Source organism: Sorex araneus, chromosome 1 (assembly GCF_027595985.1).
Source record: "Sorex araneus isolate mSorAra2 chromosome 1, mSorAra2.pri, whole genome shotgun sequence".
Lineage (NCBI taxonomy): Eukaryota > Metazoa > Chordata > Mammalia > Eulipotyphla > Soricidae > Sorex > Sorex araneus.
Genome location: NC_073302.1, coordinates 12,292,584 through 12,316,478, shown reverse-complemented (window position 1 = coordinate 12,316,478; position 23,895 = coordinate 12,292,584). Strand labels below are relative to the sequence as shown.

The following is a 23,895-nucleotide window of genomic DNA, read 5'->3' as shown; positions in this document are numbered from 1 at the left end:
AGGGGTCGCTCCTAGCAATGCTTGGATCATGCAGTACTGATGATCTGACCTGGACTGCTGCATACAAAGCTTGTGCTCCAGCTATCAAGCCATATCCCCTGTCAACTGAATGCAAGATCTTGAGCAAATTGTTATACCTTGTTTTTAAAATGGGCATAGTAATTTTTATCTCAAATTTTTGTTGTACTCATTAAATATATATATATATACATATATATATATTTATGTATTGTTTTTTGGATCACACCTGGTGATGCACAGGGGTTACTCCTGGCTCTGCACTCAGGAATTATTCCTGGCAATGCTCTGGGGACTATTTGGGATGCTGGGAATCAAACCTGGGTTGGCCGCATGCAAGGGAAATGCCCTACCCGCTGTGCTATCGCTCCAGCCCATTTATTTTAACAAAATATTTAGCACAAATCTTGGTACAGAGCTTACATATGCAGCATAACTGCAATGTTCTTGTCATTGCTATAAAATCTGAAAAAAGTGTGAAAAAACAGTAACAACGAGTCTCACAACGGAGACATTACTGGTGCCCACTCAAGCAAATCAATGAACAATGGGGTGACAATGATAGAGTGATAAAATCTGAAGTAATATATTGTAGTTATAACTAGTCAGCTGATTTTAACTTTCTATGGCTTATATTTGTTTTGCATTATAACCCTCTCGAGCAAATCGATGAACAATGGGATGACAGTGACAGATTATAACATTAAAACCTTTTATTTTTTCAGACTATTTATATCTTCCTTTACTGATGTGTTTCTCTCATTTCAGAAGTTGATTCCCGTGGAGGAGTTCGATATATTACAGAGGCCCTTGTAAAAAAGCTTACTAAACAGGATGATTTGGCCATGGTAAAATCCCTGAACCTTTCACTTTCTAAAGATGGTGGCAAAAAATTTAAGGTAGGCTACCAGAAATTTCTGAACATAGTCAATTTTTTTAATATTTTGTGCTTTTAAGACTTGTATATATATAATATGTGAGGTATGTACGTTATACACGTTTGTACATAGATATTATAAACTGATATATTTATATATGTATACATATATCATACATATATTTAAATTATATATATTTACAATAACATCATTCTAATGTCATTTTATTTGCAGCAGATCTTTTCTTGTTCTAGTGAAAGTTCTGCATCAGAATTGCGGCATTATCCAGTTTTTTAGGTTCTGTTATTAGTTGTCTCTAGAAAAGGCATACTGGTATGGTTGTCTTTTTTTTTAGTAAAAATTTGTTGAAATGTAGCTATGTTAATTTGCTTACATATTGTTTGTGGCTATTCTTGAACTGTGATAGTAAGGTGTCATGAAGACTGTATAATCCATAAGCATTATTCACTCTCTAATCTTTTACAAAGAGTATTTGCTCTGATTCCTGCCTTATCACATGGCCCCCCCACACACCTGCCAGCATCACAGATTCAAACTGATTACTTCCCTCTGCAGAATGGCTGTGTGTGACAACCACCACTTATCGGGTCAGTGGGCTCATTTTTTAAAATTTATTAGAGCTATACAAGCATATCCTGGGCAAGGCATGGAAGGGAGAAGACAGGACCAGTACCTAGGCTGGAACCGAAGCTAGAGAGGTGACTGGTGCAGAGAATCTGAGGGGAAGCGGGCATGAAGCAGCTGTGTTTTCTGTTTAACAGGGCTAGAGTGTGTGTGTGTGTGTGTGTGTGTGTGTGTGTGTGTGTGTGTGTGTGTGTGTGTTGGGGCAGAGGACAGGGGCGTCACTGGCCTGGGTGCCACAGGGTATGTAGTCTGGGTTCATGGCTGCATGGTACTCATCGATGAGCTCCTGCACCACCTCCCTGGGCCTGTCCATCTTGTCAAAGTTCTTCTTAAAGATATCCTCCTTGCGGAACTTCTTCAGGAAGGCAAACTCCACAGTTTGTCATATTCCTGGCAGGAGCTTTCGAAGAGCAAGGAGATGCTGGTGTGCTTGGCCGTCATGAGCCTGTCCACAGGAAAACAGAATGCCGTATAGTAGACAACTTAGTTTATTAATTGGGAAATATGTAAACTTAGATTCCCATGTGTTGTTTATAAAAAATAATTTCAGAAGGTTGAAAATCTTAATGAAAACCAGTCAACCGGGGCTGGAGCGATAGCACAACGGGTAGGGCGTTTGCCTTGCACACAGCCAACCCGGGTTCAATTCCCAGCATCCCATCTGATCCCCCGAGCAGCACCAGGAGTATTTCCTGAGTGCAGAGCCAGGAGTAACCCCTGTGCATCTCTGGGTGTGACCCAAAAAGAAAAAAAAAAAGGAAGAAAAAAGGTCAACCAACAACAGTAACAAAAAGCAATAGAAATATTAGAATAGATTATAGGGGTTTTATTTTAAATTTTGACTAGACTATATGTGTTGGGCATTTAATAAAGAAAAGAAAGGTATGATGAAACTTTAAAAATTGCAAAAGGGAAGTATCAGTAGTTACTTTTTTCTGGCATTCCTTTGGGCTGTGTGCGTAGTCGTAGCTAAATAAACTTCAATTCTGATTTCTGGGAATTTAGGACTTTGGATGAAGAATGCTGAAGGTCAAAAGCAGAAATAAGAGTCAGGTAGATAGTTCAAGTGGTAGAGCAAGTGGCACGTGCCCTGAGTTTGAACTACAATGTCCACCCCGACTCCCACATCCAATGCTGCTGGGTGTGACCTAATGATCCCCAAACATTCTGTACTTTGCTGGGAGTAGGATCAGACCACTGTGCAGTGTCAGATGTGGCTTCCAGAAACTAAAGGAGAAACATGAGGAAGAATCAGAAAGAAAGAGCACACATAGGAGAAGCAAGTACAGTGAAGAAGTCTGAAAGGACTATTGGGACAGAAGCTCTTAGAATATGATGAAAGGTCAAAGAGGGGAGCACCTCACTATGGAGCAGATGACATAAAAATGTTGCAAAAATTGTCAAATAGGTTCCAAATTCATTGAGTTCATTCTTTCAGAGCCTTTTGCATTTATTTTCTCTGCTTGGTATTCTCTGTTCCCAGGTGTTCACATGCTACCTTTTTGTTTTTCTGTTAAGGTCTCTACTCAGTAAGCTTCCTTTGTGATCTCCTTTTACCATTCAGTGGCAGTTGGTCAGAGCTTTACAATCACCTCCCATCATTTCAGTCAGCAAACATTTACATAGCAACCTCTATGCCAGCTACCATTAGTGCTACAAGAGTGAATGTAATAGACCAAGTTTGTACTCTTGGTACCTTGCATTCTCTTACTTTTTACTGTCACTATTTTCTTTTTTAACTTCATCTGATTGTTTGCTTATTATGTGTCTGTGAATGAAAACAAGAACCTCGTTTTTCTTCTTCAGTATATTTCTAGTTCCTCTCAGTACTCCTGGCATGTAATCCATGTTTAGTAAACCTGTGGAATAGGTGAAGGAATGGAGATTTGGGGGACTATTTGTATACACATAGTAAGGGCAGAAGGTATCTTGCATTTCCTATAGGATGAGTGAATGTAAGGTGGAATGAGCAAAAGTATACAACAATTCAGGGAATATGGTACAAACAAGGGAGATAGGATATTGGCTTGATGGGAAAACAGGTTCAGTGCAAGGTGATTTTTTTTAATTTGGAGGACATTTGATCATGTCAAACATAGGCTATGTGTAGCAAAGGAATTGTCAAGTTCTCCATTACTGTTGCCACTTTTAGTCTATAGTAATTACAAAATGAATATCTATTGAATAATGACTGGCTTTAAGCTTAAGAGGACTTGAGAGAGGTTAGTCAAGAGGTAGCGCTAAGTACCTTAGTTGAATTTTGAAGAAAAAAGGAGGGGAGAAAGGAAAAGGAAACTAAAGTGGAAGATAGGATGGTAGAGAAATTCTTCTTGGAGGCTTAATATGCAGAATGAGGAGAGTCTTATGGGAACTGCCCTTATAGTCAAGTAGAGCTGCAACAGAGATCACGAGAGGGAAGGAGGGTTTGCTTTTCTAATGACTAATCCATACAGCTCCAGTGCACATGTACATTGAACTTTAGTCATGTGTCTGTTATATAAATTACTTATTTGTTTCAATAGTACATTGAAAATTTGGAAAAATGTATTAAACTTGAAGTACTAAATCTGAGCCATAATCTAATTGGGAAGATTGAGAAAGTGGACAAGCTGTTAAAATTACGTGAACTCAACTTATCATATAACAAAATCTGGTAAGTGAATGCTTTCTTAAGGACCACTGCAAAGTAGAAAGGTAAATTAGTGCTTCCCCAGTTTACTTTACTTTGATCCTTACTCATCATCTAGTATACTACTCCTATTTTGAAATTTAAGATGCTTCATCCTGTTTCAGGACTAAGGGAAAGGCAGTTAGTTGCCTTGCTACCTGGTTTGAATCCCCAGCCCATATTTGGTCCCCTAAGCTCTGCCAAGGATCACTCCTTAACACAGGGTTAACCAAAATCGGCTCCCTGCAAAAACTAATGAGATTTAATCTTACTTTGATGTTTGGTGTTTATTATTTGCTCATTGCTTTTGTCACTTCACTTTATACACACATATGTATATCCATGTATGCATTATATATATCCATATATCCATATATGCATTATATGCATCCATATGTATGTATATTAATTTGAGAAACAAACAGCACAAAACTGACTGGCTAAAATGCACATAGAAAACTGTGAACAGAATGACTGATATATATATGTGTGTGTGTGTATATATAGTATACATATATTGCAAACATAAACATGGCTACCATAAATACGTTTATGACAAACATAGGCAGTATAAAACTAGTTACTCAAATAACATAAAAATATTCAAAATAGCCCATGCTAATGAAAATAATTGCAGCAAAAAGAAGGTGAAAATAAAGAAGCTTGGGGCTGGAGCAGTAGTACAGTGGATAAGGCATTACATGCAGCCAACCCCGATTCAATCCCCAGCATCCTCTATGGTCCCCCGAGCCGCACCAGGAGTGATCACTGAGCTCAGAGTCAGTAGTAACCCCTGAACATTGTCAGGTGTGACCCAAAAACCAAAAAGGAAAAAACTTGAAAATATGTTTCCAGCATAGAAAATTGACTAAGGAATTAAATTAACAAATTAATGGGAAATATTTCATCTATGAAATTTATAATGTTTTATAAAGTTAAATATTCTATTAAAATGTTTCTATTCCTAAATACAGTATTATTCTGAGCAGGTTATTCATGATGGCAGCTATATCTGTCATTTTATAACTCATCTTTTGGTAGTAAGTCAAGGTAATAATTGAGGACAACCCTTGTGCAGGACCTTAGCATGCAGCACAGTGCAGTTGTTGAGTTTTTCAACCTTTTGTGGGGCTGTCCCCTGGAACTCTTCACAGTGGCTAGTGAGACTGACTTTATAGATTCTTCTTTTCTATGTCATAAGATCCTAAAGTATGACAGAAATTTACTTAAGATTTCTGGTCTCAGTAATGAAGAGTTGGCAATTTAACTCTTCTAGTAAACTTAGTTTTAACCACTTTGAGGGGAAGGGTTCCCACTGTATAAAAAAAGAAGCTAATTCTAATTCTGAAAAGTGTCATAAAACCAAGGCTGATTGTTCTAAAACCCCAGTGGAAGGACTCTGTAATTGTATTCACTTTTTTTTTTATTCTTTGATTTTCAGCAAAATTGAAGGCATAGAAAGTATGTGTAATCTGCAAAAGTTAAATCTTGCAGGAAATGAAATTGAACATATTCCAGGATGGTTAGGGAAGAAGTTAAAATCATTGAGAGTCCTCAACCTGAAAGGCAACAGGATATCATCTGTAAGTAATTTAAAGTTCTAATAATTTAGTTTTGTTTTTTCCATTCTAACTCTTTTTCTAATTTTTGCATTTATTGGTTTAAAAAAATTAAATTTAAGATTTCAGGTACCAAAGAGATAGCTCAATGGGATGAGCATGTATTTTGCATGTTGGAAGCCTAGATTTGATCATTGCTACCCCATGGTTTCCCAAATACCACCAGAAGTAATCTCTGTATACAGAGTCATGTATACCCCCCAAGCATCACCAAATTCCCAAAATTAAAATAAAAAGTAAAATAAAATGTAAAATGCTTCTTTTTAAGGAAATGTCTTCTTTTAAGATTCTTGATCCTTTGGTAAAACCTCAAATTCAGACATAACTTGTGATCTTCTAGAGTAATAAATATAGGCAATTCTGGTGTTTGAGAGGTCAACCCTTAGCATTTTCTTTCTTTCTTTTTTTTTTTTTTTTTTGCTTTTTGGGTCACACCCGGCGATGCACAGGGGTTACATCTGGCTCTGCACTCAGGAACTACTCCTGGCAGTGCCCAGGGGACCATATGGGATACTGGGAATAGAATCCAAGTGCAAGGCATACATCCTACCCGCTCTGCTATCGCTACAGCCCCCCTTAGCATTTTCATGTCTGTCATTTCATTTGAGTCTCAGAAAAACTATCACTAAGGAAATAGTGCAGGGATTATTTTATAAAACAACTACATTAGAGGCCAAATTGCTAGTTCAGAGGGTATAGTGCTTATCTTGCATGCAGCCAATCCAGATCAATCCCCAACACCATGTATGGTCCCCTGAGCAAATTTGGGTGTGGTTCAAAAACCAAACTAATTAAATAAAGCAGTGAGTTAGATACCATAATCATACTCCCATTTTCAAGTTTCAGAGAGGCTAACTTTCTTACTTAAAGTTACACAACTTTTGCCAAAATATGGGTCATTCAACATTTTAAAAAAAAATTAGTAGTTATTACAGAATGTCATTCACTACATCTTTTATAGAGAACAACTTCATTATCATCATGGTTCATATAAGTACACATCACTGAATATCTAATATAGTTCTTTTTAAAAAACATACTAATAGTTGTTACAGAATGTCATTCACTAGATCTTTTATAGTAGAACAACTTCATCATGGTTAATATAATTGATAGTGATGCATTTTTAGTGTAATTATTTCTTATATTTATAGTTAGATACTAAGTATTTACAAAATAGACATTAATATATTTAAATCTGCTCAACTTAAAATAATCATACTGTATTTTAAAGAACATACATATGTCATAGTATGAACTGGAAAAGAGATGGTGTATCTTCTAATATGAACTTAAACATACCTTTGTGATCTTGGAGACTTTTCACCTTTCTAAAACTCACCATTTTGCGGCTGGAGAGAAAGTACAGTGAGTGGGATGTTTGCCTTGCATGCATCTGACCTGGGTTCAATCCCCAGCATCCCATATGGTACCTCAAGCACCACCAGGAGTAATTCCTAATGACAGAGCCATGAGTAACCCCTGACAATCTCCAGGTGTGACCCAAGAACAAAATAATTTTTTAAAAATGTTTTAAATTCACCATCTAACTAAAGGTAACAGTTCTTACTCCTCTTCTTTACAGCTTGTTATAGTGTTAAATGAATTGATATAAATGAAAATAGTTTAAAAACTATCAAAAACTAAACCGTCTGTTTTTCTGGGAAGGAGTACCTCCAAGCTGTGTTCGCTGCCAATAAGATATGGTATTTGATCTGAAGGGTCCTACACATGCAAGGCAGACAACTCTATCACTGAGCCACATACCTGGCCCTAATTTTAAAAAAAAAGAAAATTAAGGCCTCTTTAGGGGAAAAAAAACCCTGTGTGTGTAAGTGTGTGTGTGTGGTTTATATATGTATACATATATATATGATTTTTATATTTGGTTTATAATACATGGTTTATATGTGTATATATTTTTATTTCTTTTAATATCAATTATAGCTGTTACCTGAAGACTTAGCAAAATCATTTTGTATGGTCATTTATATATATTTTCTTTTAGCCCTCCCAAAATCTTCCAGGGGGCTTTCAGTGACCTCGAGACAGATAGTGAAATGCAGAGCTTCTTGGACTCCAGCAGTCCTATAGCCACCAGTACTACACCCAGTTATGCTTTTGGGGGTCCTGTGGGTGCTGGGGATTAAACCAGGGTCCCATGCATGCAAAGCATCCATCCTGCAGTCTCCCCAGTCCTGCCATCTTATGCTTTTGATTTCTCTGAATGTAACAAAAAGAAAATAAGTTTAGAGTCCATAGCCTTGAATTCAAATCCTATGTCATTCATTTGTAACTCTGAGCTTTGGGAAACCCGTCTAATTTCTTTGAATGTAAGTTTATCGGTGCAAGTAAGATATTTCTGCCTTAGGTTGGAAGTCACACATGAAGTCTAATACTGTACTGATACACTATGGATCAACCCTGAGACTCTCTTCTTCACTTCCTTCAGAGTACTTCTTTGGGATATAAAACTTTATAAATAGGTTTCTAGCCTTATTGATAGAATTTCCTTAATTCCCATTAGGAATGTTTATTACTTATTTTCTAGCTAAATGATACCTATACTTATATTAAATATTGTTTCAGCTCCAAGATGTAAGCAGGTTGAAACCGCTTAAAGATTTGACTTCTCTGATGCTAAGTGAAAACCCAGTTATGAGCCTTCCTCATTACTGCCAGTTTACTATTTTCCACCTCCGTTCACTAGAAAGTCTAGAAGGTCAGCCAGTAACCACTCAAGACAGACAAGAAGCTTTTGAGAGATTCAGTTTAGGTAAGTGACACTGAAACACACATGGTATTAATATATGTGTGGGAAATGACACTAGAATTCTGATCATTCAACAAGTAGTCATTAAGCCTATTCTGTGAGCCAAGCTCCATCCTTGCACTGAGGATGAAATAGTGAGCAAGTGACAATATTGCCTTCACGCAGCTGGTGCGTTAGTGAAGACAAAGACAAAAAAGCAAGTCAACCTAGAAAAAGTAACAGGGGAGAAACCCCTTTTGGGGAAAGTAGTGCAGGAAAGTGGTTCTCTAAGGAAGTGACAGTTAAGCTAAGAGCAAATACAAGAAACAGCCATATACAGAAAGGGATTTAGGAAGTAGAAACCACTTATCCCTTGAGGTTTGGAGAGGTTCTGATGTAAAGGAACTAAGTGAACATCAATCATTGTGACTGGAGGATAGTTCTAGAAAATGTTTTCAGAAGGGGAGAGTTAGCACAGGGCCTTCCAGTTTGGATTTTATTCTAGGAGCAGTGGAAATCTATTGACAGCTTTTTCTAAGGGTGAGACATGGTCTATTTTATGTATTAAGATTATTCATTATTTACCCATCTGATAAGCAATTAATATCCAGGATATACAAGACACTAGTAGAATTGTATAAGAAAAAATCTCCAATGCCATCAAAAAATGGGGAGAAGAAATGAACAGAAGTTTCCTCAAAAAAGAAATACAAATGGCCAAAAGGCACATGAAAAAATGCTCCACATCACTAGTCATCAGGGAGATCCAAATCAAAACAACAATGAGATATCATCTCTCACCAGAGATACTGGGACACTTTCAAAAGAACAAAAGCAACCAGTGCTGGTGTGGATGTGTGGAAAAAGGGACGCTCTTTCACTGTTGGTAGGAATGCCGACTGGTCCAGCCTTTTTGGAAAACAATATGGACAGTCCTTCAGAAACTAGAAATTGAGCTTCCATATGACCCCGCAATACCACTTCTGGGAATATATCCCGAGGATGCAAAAGAGCACAATAGAAATGACATCTGTACCTATATATTCATTGCAGCACTGTTCACAATAGCCAAAATATGGAAACAACCCGAGTGCCATAAAACAGATGACTGGTTAAAGAAACTTTGGTACATCTACACAATGGAATACTATGCAGCTGTTAGGAGAGATGAAGTCATGAAATTTGCTTATAAATGGATAGACATGGAGAGTATCATGCTAAGTGAAATGAGTCAGAAAGAGAGGGACAGACATAGAAGGACTATACTCATTTGTGGAGTATAAACATCATATGAAGCTGACACCCAAGGACAGTAGATACAAGGGCCAGGCAGATTGCCCCATAGCTGGAAGCTTGCTTGACGAGCAGAGGGGAGAAGGCAGATGGAATAGAGAAGGGATCACTAAGAAAATGATGGCTGGAGGAATCACTCGAGATGGTAGATGCGTGCCAAAAGTAGATAATGGACCAAACATGATGACCTCTCAGTGTCTGTGTTGTATGCCCCAAAGTAGAGAGAGAGTATGGGAAATATTGTCTGCCATGGAGGCAGGGGGAGGGTGGGAAAGGGGGGGTATACCGGTGATATTGGTGGTGGGGAATGTGCACTGGTGGAGGGATGGGTGTCTGATCATTGTGTGATTGTAACTCAAACATGAAAGCTTGTAACTATCTCACAGTAATTCCATAAAAGAAAAAAAAGTTTTAATTTAAAAATAAATAAATAAGATCATTCTTCATGGAAAATATTTAGGGAAGGCAAATTAAACACAAAGAGTTAAGCACAAAGAGTCCTCTTAGGAGACAGAAATAATCAAGCCTAGAAATATTGGTAGCCTATATTTGGTGTAATATAGGTAAGTTTTGGAGATAAAATCATAGCACTTTTTAATAGATTGGATAATTCCAAAGTTTATGAATGGTTAAGTGATTAGACAGCAATATCTTTAACAATGGGAAAATCCAAAATATTGACTCTGAGTACCAGGCAGCTAAATAGAAATACTGAGTGTTAGAAACATGGATCTATACTTCAAAGATATCTGTACTAGAAATAATTTTATATTAAATCTATTTAATAATTCCTATATTAAATAGAAATATAATTTTGATTGCGCATGATGTTCTTGGGTTCTATTCCTGGCACTGCATATAGTCCCTTGAGCACCACCAGGACTGATCACTTGAGTGTAGAGTTGGAAGTAAATCCTGAGCACTGCCAGGTATGGCCCACAAACAAACCAAAAATGAGTAATATAATTTCAGTGATCATTAGCATCAAAATTATAGTTAATAACAAAGGAATTTTACTCATTCTAGCAGAGGCTAGGAAGAGCAAGAAGGGACTCAGCAAAGGAAACAGAGGTACCAACAAGAAAGAAGCAAGAAATGGTAGATTGCAAAGTCAACAGAATAAGATTTCAAAACAGGATGTGGTTGGCTATGTTAAATGTTGTTGAAATGTAAATTAAAGTGAGCACAGAGAAGTGCTTTAGATGGGCAACCTATTTTTATCTTCATAGTAACACTTAAGTAGTGGTTTACAACAAATGCTCGATTATAATGAATTGAATGAGAAGAGGGAGAAAGACATTATTTGGATGAATATTTTAAATTTCTACAATTTCTCTCACTCTGTGCCTAAAAGTTTTTAAAAGTTTTAAAATATTTTTTTACAAAATTTTCGATAGCTCAGACCAAGAAATGGGTACAAATGAATTCAGTAAGTCTCCAAGATGCTAGTTCGCTTTCTCTAGCGGGCCTGCGCAAGGGTCTCTGCTTTGCATATCTGACAGAGAGGAGAGAGGAGGACACGGGAGAACAAGAGGGCAAGTTTTGGGACTGGAGCAATAGCACAGTGGGTAAGGCATTTTCCTTGCATGCAGCTAACTCCGGGTTCGATTTCCAGCATCCCATATGGTCCCCCTGAGCACCGCCAAGGATAGTTCCTGAGTGCAGAGCCAAGAGTAACCCTATGTGACCCAAAAAGCCAAAAAAAAAAAAAAGAGGGCAAGCTTTGACCAGCTGAGCAGCAGCACCACAGACTAAAGAGCACGTTGGCCAGGGAACGTCAAGCTCATGCGCTCCTGTGTCACTGCAGCCAAATGGTACAGAAAGAGGTGGCTGGAAAGGTTGTTTACACCAGTGGCTCTTCGGGCTGCGGTGATGGCTAAGAGTACTGGAACACAGGAGCTGCATGCAAGAGGCCCATATTCTTTCTCTAGCACTGTGTTGCCTTCTGAGCACCACCAAGACAAGGCATGCCCTAAGCACGAAGCCTGGAGAAGCCTCTGAACAGTGTCGGGTAGGGCCCAACCAATGCCCATCAGCACCAAAATAAGAAAACTCACAGCAGGGCCTGAGCGGTAGCACAGCAGGTAGAAGCATTTGCCTTGCACACAGCTGATCTGGGTTCAGTGCCCAGAATTCCACATGGTTCCACATGGTCTCTTGCCCGTGTCTAGGCAGTCACACCCAGAAACTGCCCCCAACACCATGTAATCCCATCAATAGCCAACATCCAGAGACTGTAAAACCAAGCTCCTGGAAGAGAGTGACGCAGAGTCTCTTGTCCCTGTGCCTGGCTGTCTTCACCAGGGCCCCTTGGAGGGGGTGGGTTGAGTTTCCCTCCCCGCCCTGAGCAGAGCCCCCAAAGCCGAAGACCTCCAGAACCCAGCCACAGCCATGCTCAAGACCCCTCTCCGGGGCTGGAGCAATAGCACAGCGAGTAGGGTGTTTGCCTTGCACGTGGCCTACCCAGGTTCGATTCCCAGCATCCCATATGGTCTCCTGAGCACCGCCAGGAATAATTCTTGAGTGCATGAGCCAGGAGTAACCCCTGTGCATTGCCGGGTGTGACCCAAAAAGCAAAAAAAAAAAAAAAGACCTCTCTCCACATGTCTAAAGGAACTGGTGTGTTTGGGACCCAGGTATGTGGGACCCGGGGCTGAGATCTCCAAGCCTGCTCGGATTGGGACTGGGCCTCCTCCACCCAGATCCCCCATTTTCCAGTAGCTTTACACCAAGAAACTGCTGCCCCCACCCCCCCATATAATCCCATCAAGGCCAACATCCAGAGACTATAAAATCAAGCTCCCAGAAGCGCACGACATAGCCTAGTTCTCCCTCTCAGAGAACCTGGTAGGCTACTGAAAGTTTCCTGCCCACATGGGAGATCCTGGTAAACTCCCTGTGGTGTATTCATATGCCAGAACCAGTAACAATGATGGGTCTCATCCCCCTGACCCTGAAAGAGCCTCCAATGTGGCACCATTGGGAAGGACAAGTAAAGAGAGGCTTCTAAAATCTCAGGGCTAGGACAAATGGAGACATTACTGAGACTGAGAAAATCAACAATCAACGGGATGATGATAATGATGATGAAGTCTTCAAAGAAACAGAAAATCATGATTCTATAATCAAACTTCTCAGAACAGTTTGGTTCTGAGAAGACAAGATCAGATCGGCCGGGGCGGGGAGGGGAGGGGGGAATCTCTTCATAGGAATAATACTTTCTCCTTCAGGATAGAAAAAAGATCTGCATGGGTATAAATAGAGTTTTCTTGGTTTTGGTTTGGTTTTTTTTTTTTGCTTTAGTTGTGAGAAAATGAGAAATTTTCCACTGGTGGGGTATTTTTCACTCAGTGAAATGTCATTCCTGTGAAAGAAACATGGGACAATAGGAGATTTGAAGAGAAAAGAAGAAGATACAGTACAAAAGAGCCATTTGAGAGAACAGATAAATCTGATTTAAGAAGGTGGGAGAGTCAGTTGTACACCTTAAACCTACTTAACATGAAAATTAAATCACATATTTCCAAGAGAGCTTTCCATGTGCCCCAAAACTAAGACTTTGAGGGTGCAGAATAACTCACTGCAAGATAGAAAGAAATCATCCCAGGAAGAAGGGTGTGAATTAAAGCCAGCTGTTACGTAGCATCACAAATCTAAAGAGCTGGAATCATTTTGGAAAGCCTGCAGTGGAGAGCAGTTGAAATGAGACTGGAGGGGGTATCTGGGACCAGATATGAAGAGCCTGACAAGCTCTTCAACACTCTTTGGATCCTATTCCAAGGGTAATAGACTTTGAAGGATTTTAAGATAACACAGTTTGAAAATATGCTTTCAGGGCCCTTTAAAATGTAATCAAATAAATTATTATCTATCAAAATTTTTATCCGGATGATTGTCCCTTCTTTCCTCAGTATCAGTCAGTTTCATGGTAGTCTTTTTTCTAAGATCCCCTGAAACCATAGTAAAAGGTTTATTTTCTCCTTTGTGGGTGAATTTGTTACGGTGATTGGGGTTTGTACACACATGCCTAGCTGTCAGCCCTGGTACTCTCACATTTTAGCCATGGTGCTTGCTGCAGGTTATACATCGAGTAGCATTGCAGTATATTCAGCCTGGATGTTCACTGAGTTTTGCAGTGATGATGATTGCTCTACGCTCACTGGGGTTGCACTCTTGGTTGGGGCATGTAAGTCATGAATGTGGTGCTCTCTGGCATTTGTTGCAGTGCTCACATACATCCTTGCCAATGATTCACTTCCTGGGCATGAAACTCATACATCTCTTAAGTTGTCCTTATTGGGCACCACACCAATTTTCTGTAGTGCTTAACGCTATATTTGATTTCTGACTATGCTAAGAAATCGAGTATAGTACCACAGTTCTGAGATGAGTCATCAGGATGTCATGACTCAAATGAGACTTCTGGGATTTGAACTTGTGATCGTACGTACGTTTGCAAGGCAAGTACTCTGAGCCATTATGCAGTTCTCTGTGTAGAATTGTCTTTAGGCTGTTCTAAGACTTTCATTGTAATATTCTTATTTTCCTTCAAGTAGGAATTATAATGTTTTGTGTAATGTTACATTGATATTGGCAGAAGAGGTAGAAAGATTGGAAAGAGACCTGGAAAAAAAGATGATGGAAACTGAAGAGCTTAAGAGCAAACAAACAAGGTTTCTTGAGGAAATAAAAAATCAAGATAAGCTGAATAAATCCTTAAAAGAGGAAGCCACGTTACAGAAACAGAACTGTGAGGAGCTAGAGAGTAACCTAAACACCAAAAATGAATTGGTAAGTCTGTTTTACACTAGTGTGGCTAGAATTACATAGAGAGAAAATTTAACTTAAAATCTGAAATTTTAACTTAACTGCCTCCTTCAGCTGTGAGAAAAGGTAATTCAACCAGAGGGAAATGGTAGAAATTAAATCAGGGCAACTTTCCCAGCTCTGCTAATCAAATATTTAGAGCATCTGTAGATGCTTTCCAATGCTTTCAATAAAAAAAAGACAAAGATAGAGAGAGAAACTCTCTCACCCATTCTCTGGATGTTCATCTATAGCCTTTTGGTTTTCTGTGTGTATACAATATATGTGTATTTACTTAATGTTTATGGAACTATGTATCTAGTTACGTTTGAATAATTTTGTGATTCTCAGAAAGAATATCACTACATATTTTTTTAATTTTGCATCTTATGTGTACAGAACAATACTTAAGAGGCAACTTTCCAGGTTATGAAATAATATGTACATGCATGTAAATATATATACCCACACACAAATCTTTCTTAAATGTCTTTATTGTGTTCCATCCTAACTTTTTAAAATGTGGATCAGAGCTGAATATGATGTTATATAATTGAATAACAGATTGTGAAAAATATGCAACAGTAAAAGGTTTCTGAATACACAATGACCAAATATTAACTCAAAATTAGCCACATAGTGAATCTGTTTAGGCAGTGCTTACGAAGGTGCACTTTTCTTGGGTAAAAACTGTCATTGAGTGGAAATCGAGTCAGAAACTCTGATAAAGATACTCCGTTATTTGATCCATGCTTATTGACTGATATTTAGGTTCTTCCACTCTTTTTGCTATTTGAAATAATACTACAGAGGAAATCATAGTATTTGAACAAATAATTTATGTAAGATCTTTTTATAGTAGTAATTCTTTAGTATAAATTACTGTGTAATTCATTATAACTAGAATTGCTGTGAGATTTGTGTTTGCATTTTCAGGAAGTATTAATGCTTCCTTCATAAAGTTTTTCACTGCTCAGTACTTCTATAGCAACCAATGAAAGAGCTCACTTAATATTATTTTTAGTTTGTAAATAGGATAGGATAAAATAGAACCTCATTTTAATTTCACATTGTCAATTGAAAAGTTTATATTATCTATATTAACTATTTCTTTCACTTCAATTTACTAGTTTATGTTTGCCTTTCTCATATTTTTCCAAAGGGCAATTCTATACTAAAGAATTCTAAGTCTTATTCTAAGGGCCTTAATTTATGAAACATTTCCATTGTACAGAATATCTAGTGGTTTTATCATATATAACTGAATAATGTTTTACAGTTTTATAAAATAATTTCTTATGTATTAGTGAATTAATCATTAAAAGGAATGTGGAATACTGAATCAAAATTTTTGCTGTCAGTTTAAACTATGTTAGTACTCCTTTTGCCGCCAACACATAGTAGCTTTAATTAATATTAGTTTTACTGTATTTTTGCAAGTAGTTTAGTCTTCAGTTTTCTTATTTTTTTAAATGAGGTTTGTGCATCTGTCTCACTAATCTTACAGAATTGTGAGGGCTTGATAAAGTAATTAATGTGAAAATAATTTTAACTAAGTCTTAAGTAATGGAATTTGGTAAAATCTTTAACTCACAGAATGATTATAAGGTTTCAATGTAAGAATAATGCAAGTACTAATAACTACCATGTTTAGATGAATTATTAAGAAAAGCAGCAAATATTATAACAGTCTAAAGTTCTCCAGGTGATGGTGTCTGTTTTTGCTCTTTCTCCTTGTAGCCCTTGTTTTGGTTTCTTGCACAACTTTTCTGCCGGTTCTTTATTCTTCTTTAAAGGTAGTTCCTTCAGGACTGTATCACATGCTATGTTTTTCATGGTTTGCATGGTAACATATTAATATGCTTATGTACATTTTAAGTTTTGAAGCCAGCTTGCCATTTTTGAAAAATGTGCTTGTTTGTGTGTTGATTTTTTAAAAGGGATATTACGAGAATGAATTTGAATGTTGGAGAAAGAATTTGTGTGGTTTTGTTGTTGTTGTTGTTGATAAATATGTTAACTACAGTCAGCTCTTGATTATCTACTTGATTATCTACAGCCAGTATAGTTACTAGCCTACCTTCTTCCAGGTTCTTTGATTCTCATTCCTTCAGGTATTTAGTGGGAACTAAATGCTTACTATATACCAAACCTCGTGCTGCACAAAAGTTGAGAAAAAAAACTGAGATTAGCTGACACTGTTGAAACTTGGGGATCTATGAGCATTTGGTGAAAGCACCAATGCGGATGATATGCTGGACACTGTAGCACGACATTGAAAACAGCATTGTGTTGGCCAAAGTTAGGACGTTTGCATTCAGCTTCTTCTGTGACTAGCTGTGCAGTTGGGCAAGTTATTTAATATCTCTGAAGTCTTGATCATCCCAGGGAAGTTATGAATATGCAGTGCAATAGAATATGTAACACTGCGCAGTATCTGATACACAAATGACTTCATACATGATATCTTAATACATGATTGATACCTGTTACATGATATCTATCAGGTTGGCATCATTTCCACCTTGACAGATAATCAGGAGATGACTGTAAGCTAAATCATGCATGACTTTGATTTCTTGGTCCTTGTAAAATGCTCATGTTTCTTTATGTTTTATTCTCTTTTAATTTTTATATTGTTTCTCTGCATGTTTTTGTATGGTAACTACAAACAGACATTGGGGATTTAAAAAAGAGGTGACAAAAATCACTTAGTGCACCTTTGGGATAAATTCAAAGGATTGAGTCCTTAGTTAATAAAATATTTAGCTTCTGCCACTTAATAATTAAGTTAATATGTAACTTCTTACAAGTCATTTTACGAATCTTGAGCATAATTTATTTATAAATTCAAAGAATTAGGATGATTTCTTGTTTACTTCCAGCTCCAAAAAATTTCTAAGACTAAGAAAAAAGCTTATAGAAGAAAATAGAGTAAAATTTCATATAAAAATATTATTAAAATGTAATACTACATATTTGAAAATTTTTTTGCAATGCCAGGGATCAAACATAGGTCTCTTATACTTATACAGTGCATTCATTTTTCAACTGAGTCACATCCCTGGCCCATAATATTACATATCTGAATTCTGATTGAACTTATTCATGTCTTTCATCTTCAATTACAAAAGCCTATTCTGGGACCAGAGAGATTACAGTAAAGTGGGTAAGGAACTTGTCCATGTGGCTGATCTGGGTTTGATTCCCATCATGCCATATGGTCCTCTGAGCCTTTCCAGGAGTGAGCCCTGAGCATAGCACGAGGAGTAAGCTCAGCACCACTGGGTGTGACCAAAATACCAACAACAACAAAGCCATAAAATAATGTTCTGCAGCAGGGGGATAGTTCAGAGGGGTATGGTGCATGCCTTGCATGAAACAGGCCCCAGGTTACATCTTCAGTACCGCATGCTCCCCCACCCACCCTGAGCATCACAGGGTGTGGCCTTTATGGTTCCCTAGTACCACTAGGCCACTACCAGGCTGTCAGGTCTGTGTAGCCTGGCTGAGTATTACCAGAAATGACCCCAAAGGCTCCCAGAACACCACTGGGGAGATCTAAAAATAAATATTCTGAATATAAAATTGAGGAACCATTAGACAAATACCGCAGTAACAATAGTTAATTAAAATCAGTTTATTTTTTCTATCCTCTCATTCCCCCTTCTGATTCCTTTGTAATTAATGGTCAATATCATTTTCATCTGTTATTTGAAGCCATTATTAAAATCACTCCTTAAGTTAAATAAATTATTACTAATTAGTAAGAAATCAGGAAGCAGGTACTAAGAGAATCAAGCTGAAATTATCCCTGACCACCTCCAGGCGTGCTCTTTGGCCCTGAAAAAATATACGTTTAAAAAGATAAATAACTTATACAGGGTTGAGGGAGATGGAACAAAAGTTAGGGTATATGTTTTGTATGTTCCCCACCCTGACTTGATCCCTAACACCATATGGCCCCCCAAGCATTTCTGAGTGCGACCCTGGAGGCCCCAGAGCGCATCAGTGTGGCTCTTGTGGATCCTGGCACTGTAGGGTTTGTGGATTACCACACATTGCATTGAACCAGCAGCCCAAGAGTCTCTGGTAGTGACCCTCTGAGTCCCTTGAACACTGCTTGAGAGGCCCTCCTCTCAAAATAATAACTCTAACAACTATTTTCATGTTTGAGGAATAAAACATTAAATTTTTAAAATCTTTATTCATTATATTTTTAACATGCTGAAACAGCTTATTAACTACAAAGATCTTTTATGTGATAATTTTTAGTTTTATTCTAATAGTTTAAAATTAAGATAAATTGCTCTGAATGTCATACTTTTTTGCTGTGGGTTTTAAAAAATTTGGATTACTAGTCATGAGTAGAACTTGCCATACCTTTATTCTAACCTGTTGATCCTTGTTTGTTATTTCATATCAAACTGGACGAATAGCTAAAACAGAAGACCATCGAATTAACTCGAGCTTGCCAGAAACAGTATGAGCTGGAGCAGGAGTTAGCCTTTTATAAAATCGATGCTAAATTTGAGCCACTAAATTATTATCCATCTGAGGTGAGTTCTATTACCTTTTAGTAAATCTAAAGGCAAATCCAGCTATGGCTGGCATAGGGAGCTAGAGAAACTGAAAGGATCTGATCAATAACCTTTTACTCCATTTCTTATCTGAGGGCATAAGAGCTAACTATATTTTGGTTGACTTTATGAATTGTTTGGCTCTATGAGAATAAGCAATGTCCTGGAAAGGTAAAAAGTCCCCAGAAGCTTTTTTGGGGTTTTTTTGTTTGTTTGTTTGCATTGCTTGAACCCAGAGCTTCAGACATGCTAGACAAATGCTTTTCTGCTGAGCCATATCCACACCACTAGAGGATCTTTGACCACAGCTATAGCTATCATCTCCTTAAGTCTATTCTTCTACAAAACAAAACAGAACTAAACAAAACGCCACCTGCTTCAGTGACCATGGAATAGTACCTAACGTTTTTGTTCAGTAATCACTGGTTTCAATATTAGTACATTGTAAAAATAATGATCATAATGTAACGACTGGTCTTACCTTCAAAGACCAGTGATTCCAGCCAGTAAAATTTGTTATTTAAAATTACAGTTATTAGAATTAGAATCAGATTTTACTTATGTGTCAGCCAAGAAGCTGAAATAAAACCTCTAGATTTTTTTTGTTTGAGAAATTAAGCAGTATTAAGAATCTTAACTGTAGACAATTCTTTAACCAGTCCATACTCACTTTTAAAGGATGGGAGAAGTTATCTTTTATTGAGAGAGTATTTTGGTTCTAATGCCTTTTTGAGATATTAAGAAGACAGGTGCCACAACTGGACAACCACATGCAAAAAAATGGGTTTAGACCTTGACCTGACACCATGCACAAAAGTCAGATCAAAATGGATTAAAGACCTCAACATTAGACCACAAACCATAAGGTACATTGAAGACAAGGTCGGCGAAACCCTCCACGATATTGAAGATAAAGGTATCTTCAAAGGTGACACAGAACTAAGCAATCTAGTAAAAACAGAGATAAACAAATGGGACTACATTAAACTAAAAAGCTTCTGCACCGCAAGAGATACAGTGACCAGAATCCAAAGACTATCCACAGAATGGGAAAGGATATTTACACAATACCCATCAGATAAGGGGTTGATATCAATGGTATATAAAGCACTGGTTGAACTCTACAAGAAGAAAACATCCAACCCCATCAAAAAATGGGGCGAAGAAATGAACAGAAACTTTACCAAGGAAGAAATACGAATGGCCAAAAGGCACATGAAAAAGTGCTCTGCATCACTAATCATCAGAGAGATGCAGATCAAAACAACCATGAGATACCACCTCACACCACAGAGACTGGCACACATCCAAAAGAACAAAAGCAACCGCTGTTGGAGAGGATGTGGGGAGAAAGGGACCCTTCTACACTGCTGGTGGGAATGCCGGCTAGTTCAGCCCTTTTGGAAAACAGTATGGACGACTCTCAGAAAACTAGAGGTTGAGCTCCCATTTGACCCAGCAATACCACTGCTGGGAATATATCCCAGAGAGGCAAAAAAGTACAATCGAAACAACATCTGCACATGTATGTTCATCGCAGCACTGTTTACAATAGCCAGAATCTGGAAAAAACCCGAATGCCCCAAAACGGATGACTGGTTGAGGAAACTTTGGTACATCTATACAATGGAATACTATGCAGCTGTTAGAAAAAAGGAAGTCAAGAATTTTGTAGTTAAGTGGATGGGCATGAAAAGTTTCATGCTGAGTGAAATGAGTCAGAAAGAGAGAAACAGACATAGAAAGACTGCACTCATCTATGGTATATAGAATATCAGAGTGGGAGACTAATACCCAAGAACCGTAGAAATAAGTACCAGGAGGTTGACCCCATGGCTTCGCGGCTGGCCTCACGTTCCGGGGAAAGGTCAACTCAGAGAAGCGATCACCAACTACATTGTAGTTGAAGGCCATGTGGGGGAAGGGAGTTGCGGGCTGAATGAGGGCTAGAGACTGAGCACAGCGGCCACTCAACACCTTTATTGCAAACCACAACAGCTAATTAGAGAGAGAGAACAGAAGGGAATGCCCTGCCACAGTGGCAGGGTGGAGTGGGGGGGAGATGGGAGTGGGGAGGGTGGGAGGGACGCCGGGTTTACGGGTGGTGGAGAATGGGCACTGGTGAAGGGATGGGTTCCCGAACTTTGTATGAGGGAAGTATAAGCACAAAAGTGTATAAATCTGTAACTGTACCCTCACGGTGATTCTCTAATTAAAAATAAATAAATTATAAAAAAAAAAAAAGAAGACAGGTGCCAGAGAAATAGTGCAGCAGGTTTGGTGCTTGCCTTGCGCAAGGCCAACCCAGATTGATCCCCAGAACCCCATAGAGTCTCCGGAGCACACTGTTCCTTGACTGTATAGCCAAGAACAAGCCCCAAGCACCACTGAGTGTGGTCCAAAAACAGAAGAAAAGAAAGGAAAAAAGGAATGGAAGGGAAATGATTATGCATTTTTCACCTTCTAGGCATATAGTATAAAGAGTATAAAGCTATAGGCAAGTCTGTGATACCTTTTCACTAGTAAAATAAATATCACTTTACTACTTGAGTTATTTATTAAACCATAAATATTTTATTTTACTTCTAGTATGTTGAAATTGATAAAGCGCCAGATGAAAGCCCTTACATTGGCAAATCCAGATACAAGAGAAATATGTTCACGACAGAGAGTTTCATTGTTGATAATGCTCAACCAGTAGTGATCAAGAAGATAGAACCTGGTGAAGAAAAGCAGCTTAGAAATGAACACATGAACTTGGCAGAGCATGCACCCCTGGACATGCAACTGGAAGACAAAGAGAAGCAAATAAGTGCAGGTTTTTAAAGTTTTTTGAAAAAAAAATAATACGAAAAGATCACATAGGCAAAGGTTTTTTAGGTTTTTGTTTTTTGGTTGTTTTGGGTTTTTTTTTTTTTGTAATTCTGTACATAGTGAAAGTATTGTTTACATGAAAATCCTTTTAAAAAGCAGTGATTCATCAAGCTTCCTGTTTGGGTGGAGAATGAGATTCTTGATAAGAATTTGGTGGCACTACATCCAGAGGATCCACAAATGCATAGTTTTTATTCTGCTGACAGGTTCTTTTCAGCACTTGGAGCTTTACATTGAAAGGCATAATTAGTAATGACTGGAGCAAGCAAATTCTCACTTTGTTGATTACTGTGCATGTGGGCAAAACTTAAAGCAGTGCTTTGAATAAGCTGGATCTTTACATTCTCCTGAAACTTGGGCCTAAGACAGGCCTCTGAAGTTTTCCCCACCTGTCCCACCTTTAATTTCCTCAGACTTCCCTTCCTTCTCCCAAAATTATCTAATTGACAGAATTTTACCACCTAGCAAGTCATAGAGAGGAAGTCAGTCTGAGGGACCTCTTAAAAGACTTTGCCAATCACAAAGTCTTGAGTCCTCTTACCTACCACTGTGTAGATATGGGAAGAGAAAGCAATTCTGAATTCACATATTACACTAGTAAATGTGACCGGTTATGGGACACTCACTAGTTAGATTAACAGCTCTTCTTTCCTTAGTAGCTAAATGGGAAACATGGGAAACTAGTAGAGGTTGACCTCGAAGGATAAGAGACTGAGTTGTATAGTATACAAGATTTTACAGGAATCTACAGACTGTAGGCTCACATGTCACCCACATTTGCTGTGTGCAAGACTCTAGAGGAAAAATAAGCCGAATAGAAAAGTAAATCAAAAGCTAACTTGTAGCTTAGCTTCAATGGATTATTGTTTTTTATGAGAGAAAGAGGGAGAGTGGGGGGGTGGGGAGAAATTTGAGGTAGAAACTAATTTGAGATCACCACCAATTGGCAGAGATTGTTCATTAGTGGATTTCATGCTATTGCATTCATATATTTCAGTATATGCGTAAAGAATTTAACAGGTTTTTAATTTTTTGTTTCATTTTGGGTCACACCCAGCGATGCTCAGGGGTTACTCCTGGCTTTGCACTCAGGAATTATTCCTGGCGGTGCTTGGGGGACCAACCATATGGGATGCCGGGGATCGAACCCGGGTCTGCAGTGTGCAAGACAAACGCCCTACCCACTGTACTATCACTCCGGCCCCCTAACAGGTTATTTTTTTCCCCAGTACCTTTAACCTAATTGTAACAATGGCATGTGCCTATTTGCTAAGAATACATTTATTTTCTCAAAGGAATTTTTAGACTTGTGTGAGTTAGGTAAAGCTCTTTTATTTTTATAAATAAAAGGATTGGTTACCATTCAATAGAGTATCCTTGATCTTTTTTAGAGATTAATTAAATCATAGAAAAACCATCATAATTGCATTAAAAATGATTTTTTATTCCTTTGTTCTATAGTAATAGAATATGGGAAGAGGCTATTATAAGAAAAAAATACGGTAAGAATATGAGAATTCAAAATGTTTCTTGTGTGTGTCTGTGTGCATGGTTCTTAAATTTGCAGCCCAAACTCGACTATCAGAACTACATGATGAAATAGAAAAGGCAGAACAACAAATTTTAAGAGCTACTGAAGAACTTAAACAACTGGAAGAAGCTGTACGACTTAAAAAAGTATGTAAAAGCAAAGCAGAAATGCTAAAAGGGAATGCAGAAAATGAAATGTTTTCCCTCATCATACATTATGTAAATTTATTTT

General features: G+C 38.0%; 1 protein-coding gene across 1 annotated transcript in view; it reads left to right on the top strand.

Annotated features, from left to right (window-relative positions):
- CNTRL (centriolin) overlaps positions 1-23,895 on the top strand; it is a 90,087-nt gene that overhangs the window by 5,473 nt on the left and 60,719 nt on the right. Inside the window, 10 exon segments of the mRNA XM_055123706.1 lie at positions 787-917; positions 4,064-4,194; positions 5,651-5,792; positions 8,418-8,604; positions 14,471-14,664; positions 16,420-16,438; positions 16,441-16,475; positions 19,119-19,238; positions 21,849-22,077; positions 23,701-23,810. Coding sequence (XP_054979681.1) covers positions 787-917; positions 4,064-4,194; positions 5,651-5,792; positions 8,418-8,604; positions 14,471-14,664; positions 16,420-16,438; positions 16,441-16,475; positions 19,119-19,238; positions 21,849-22,077; positions 23,701-23,810 — 1,298 coding nt within the window.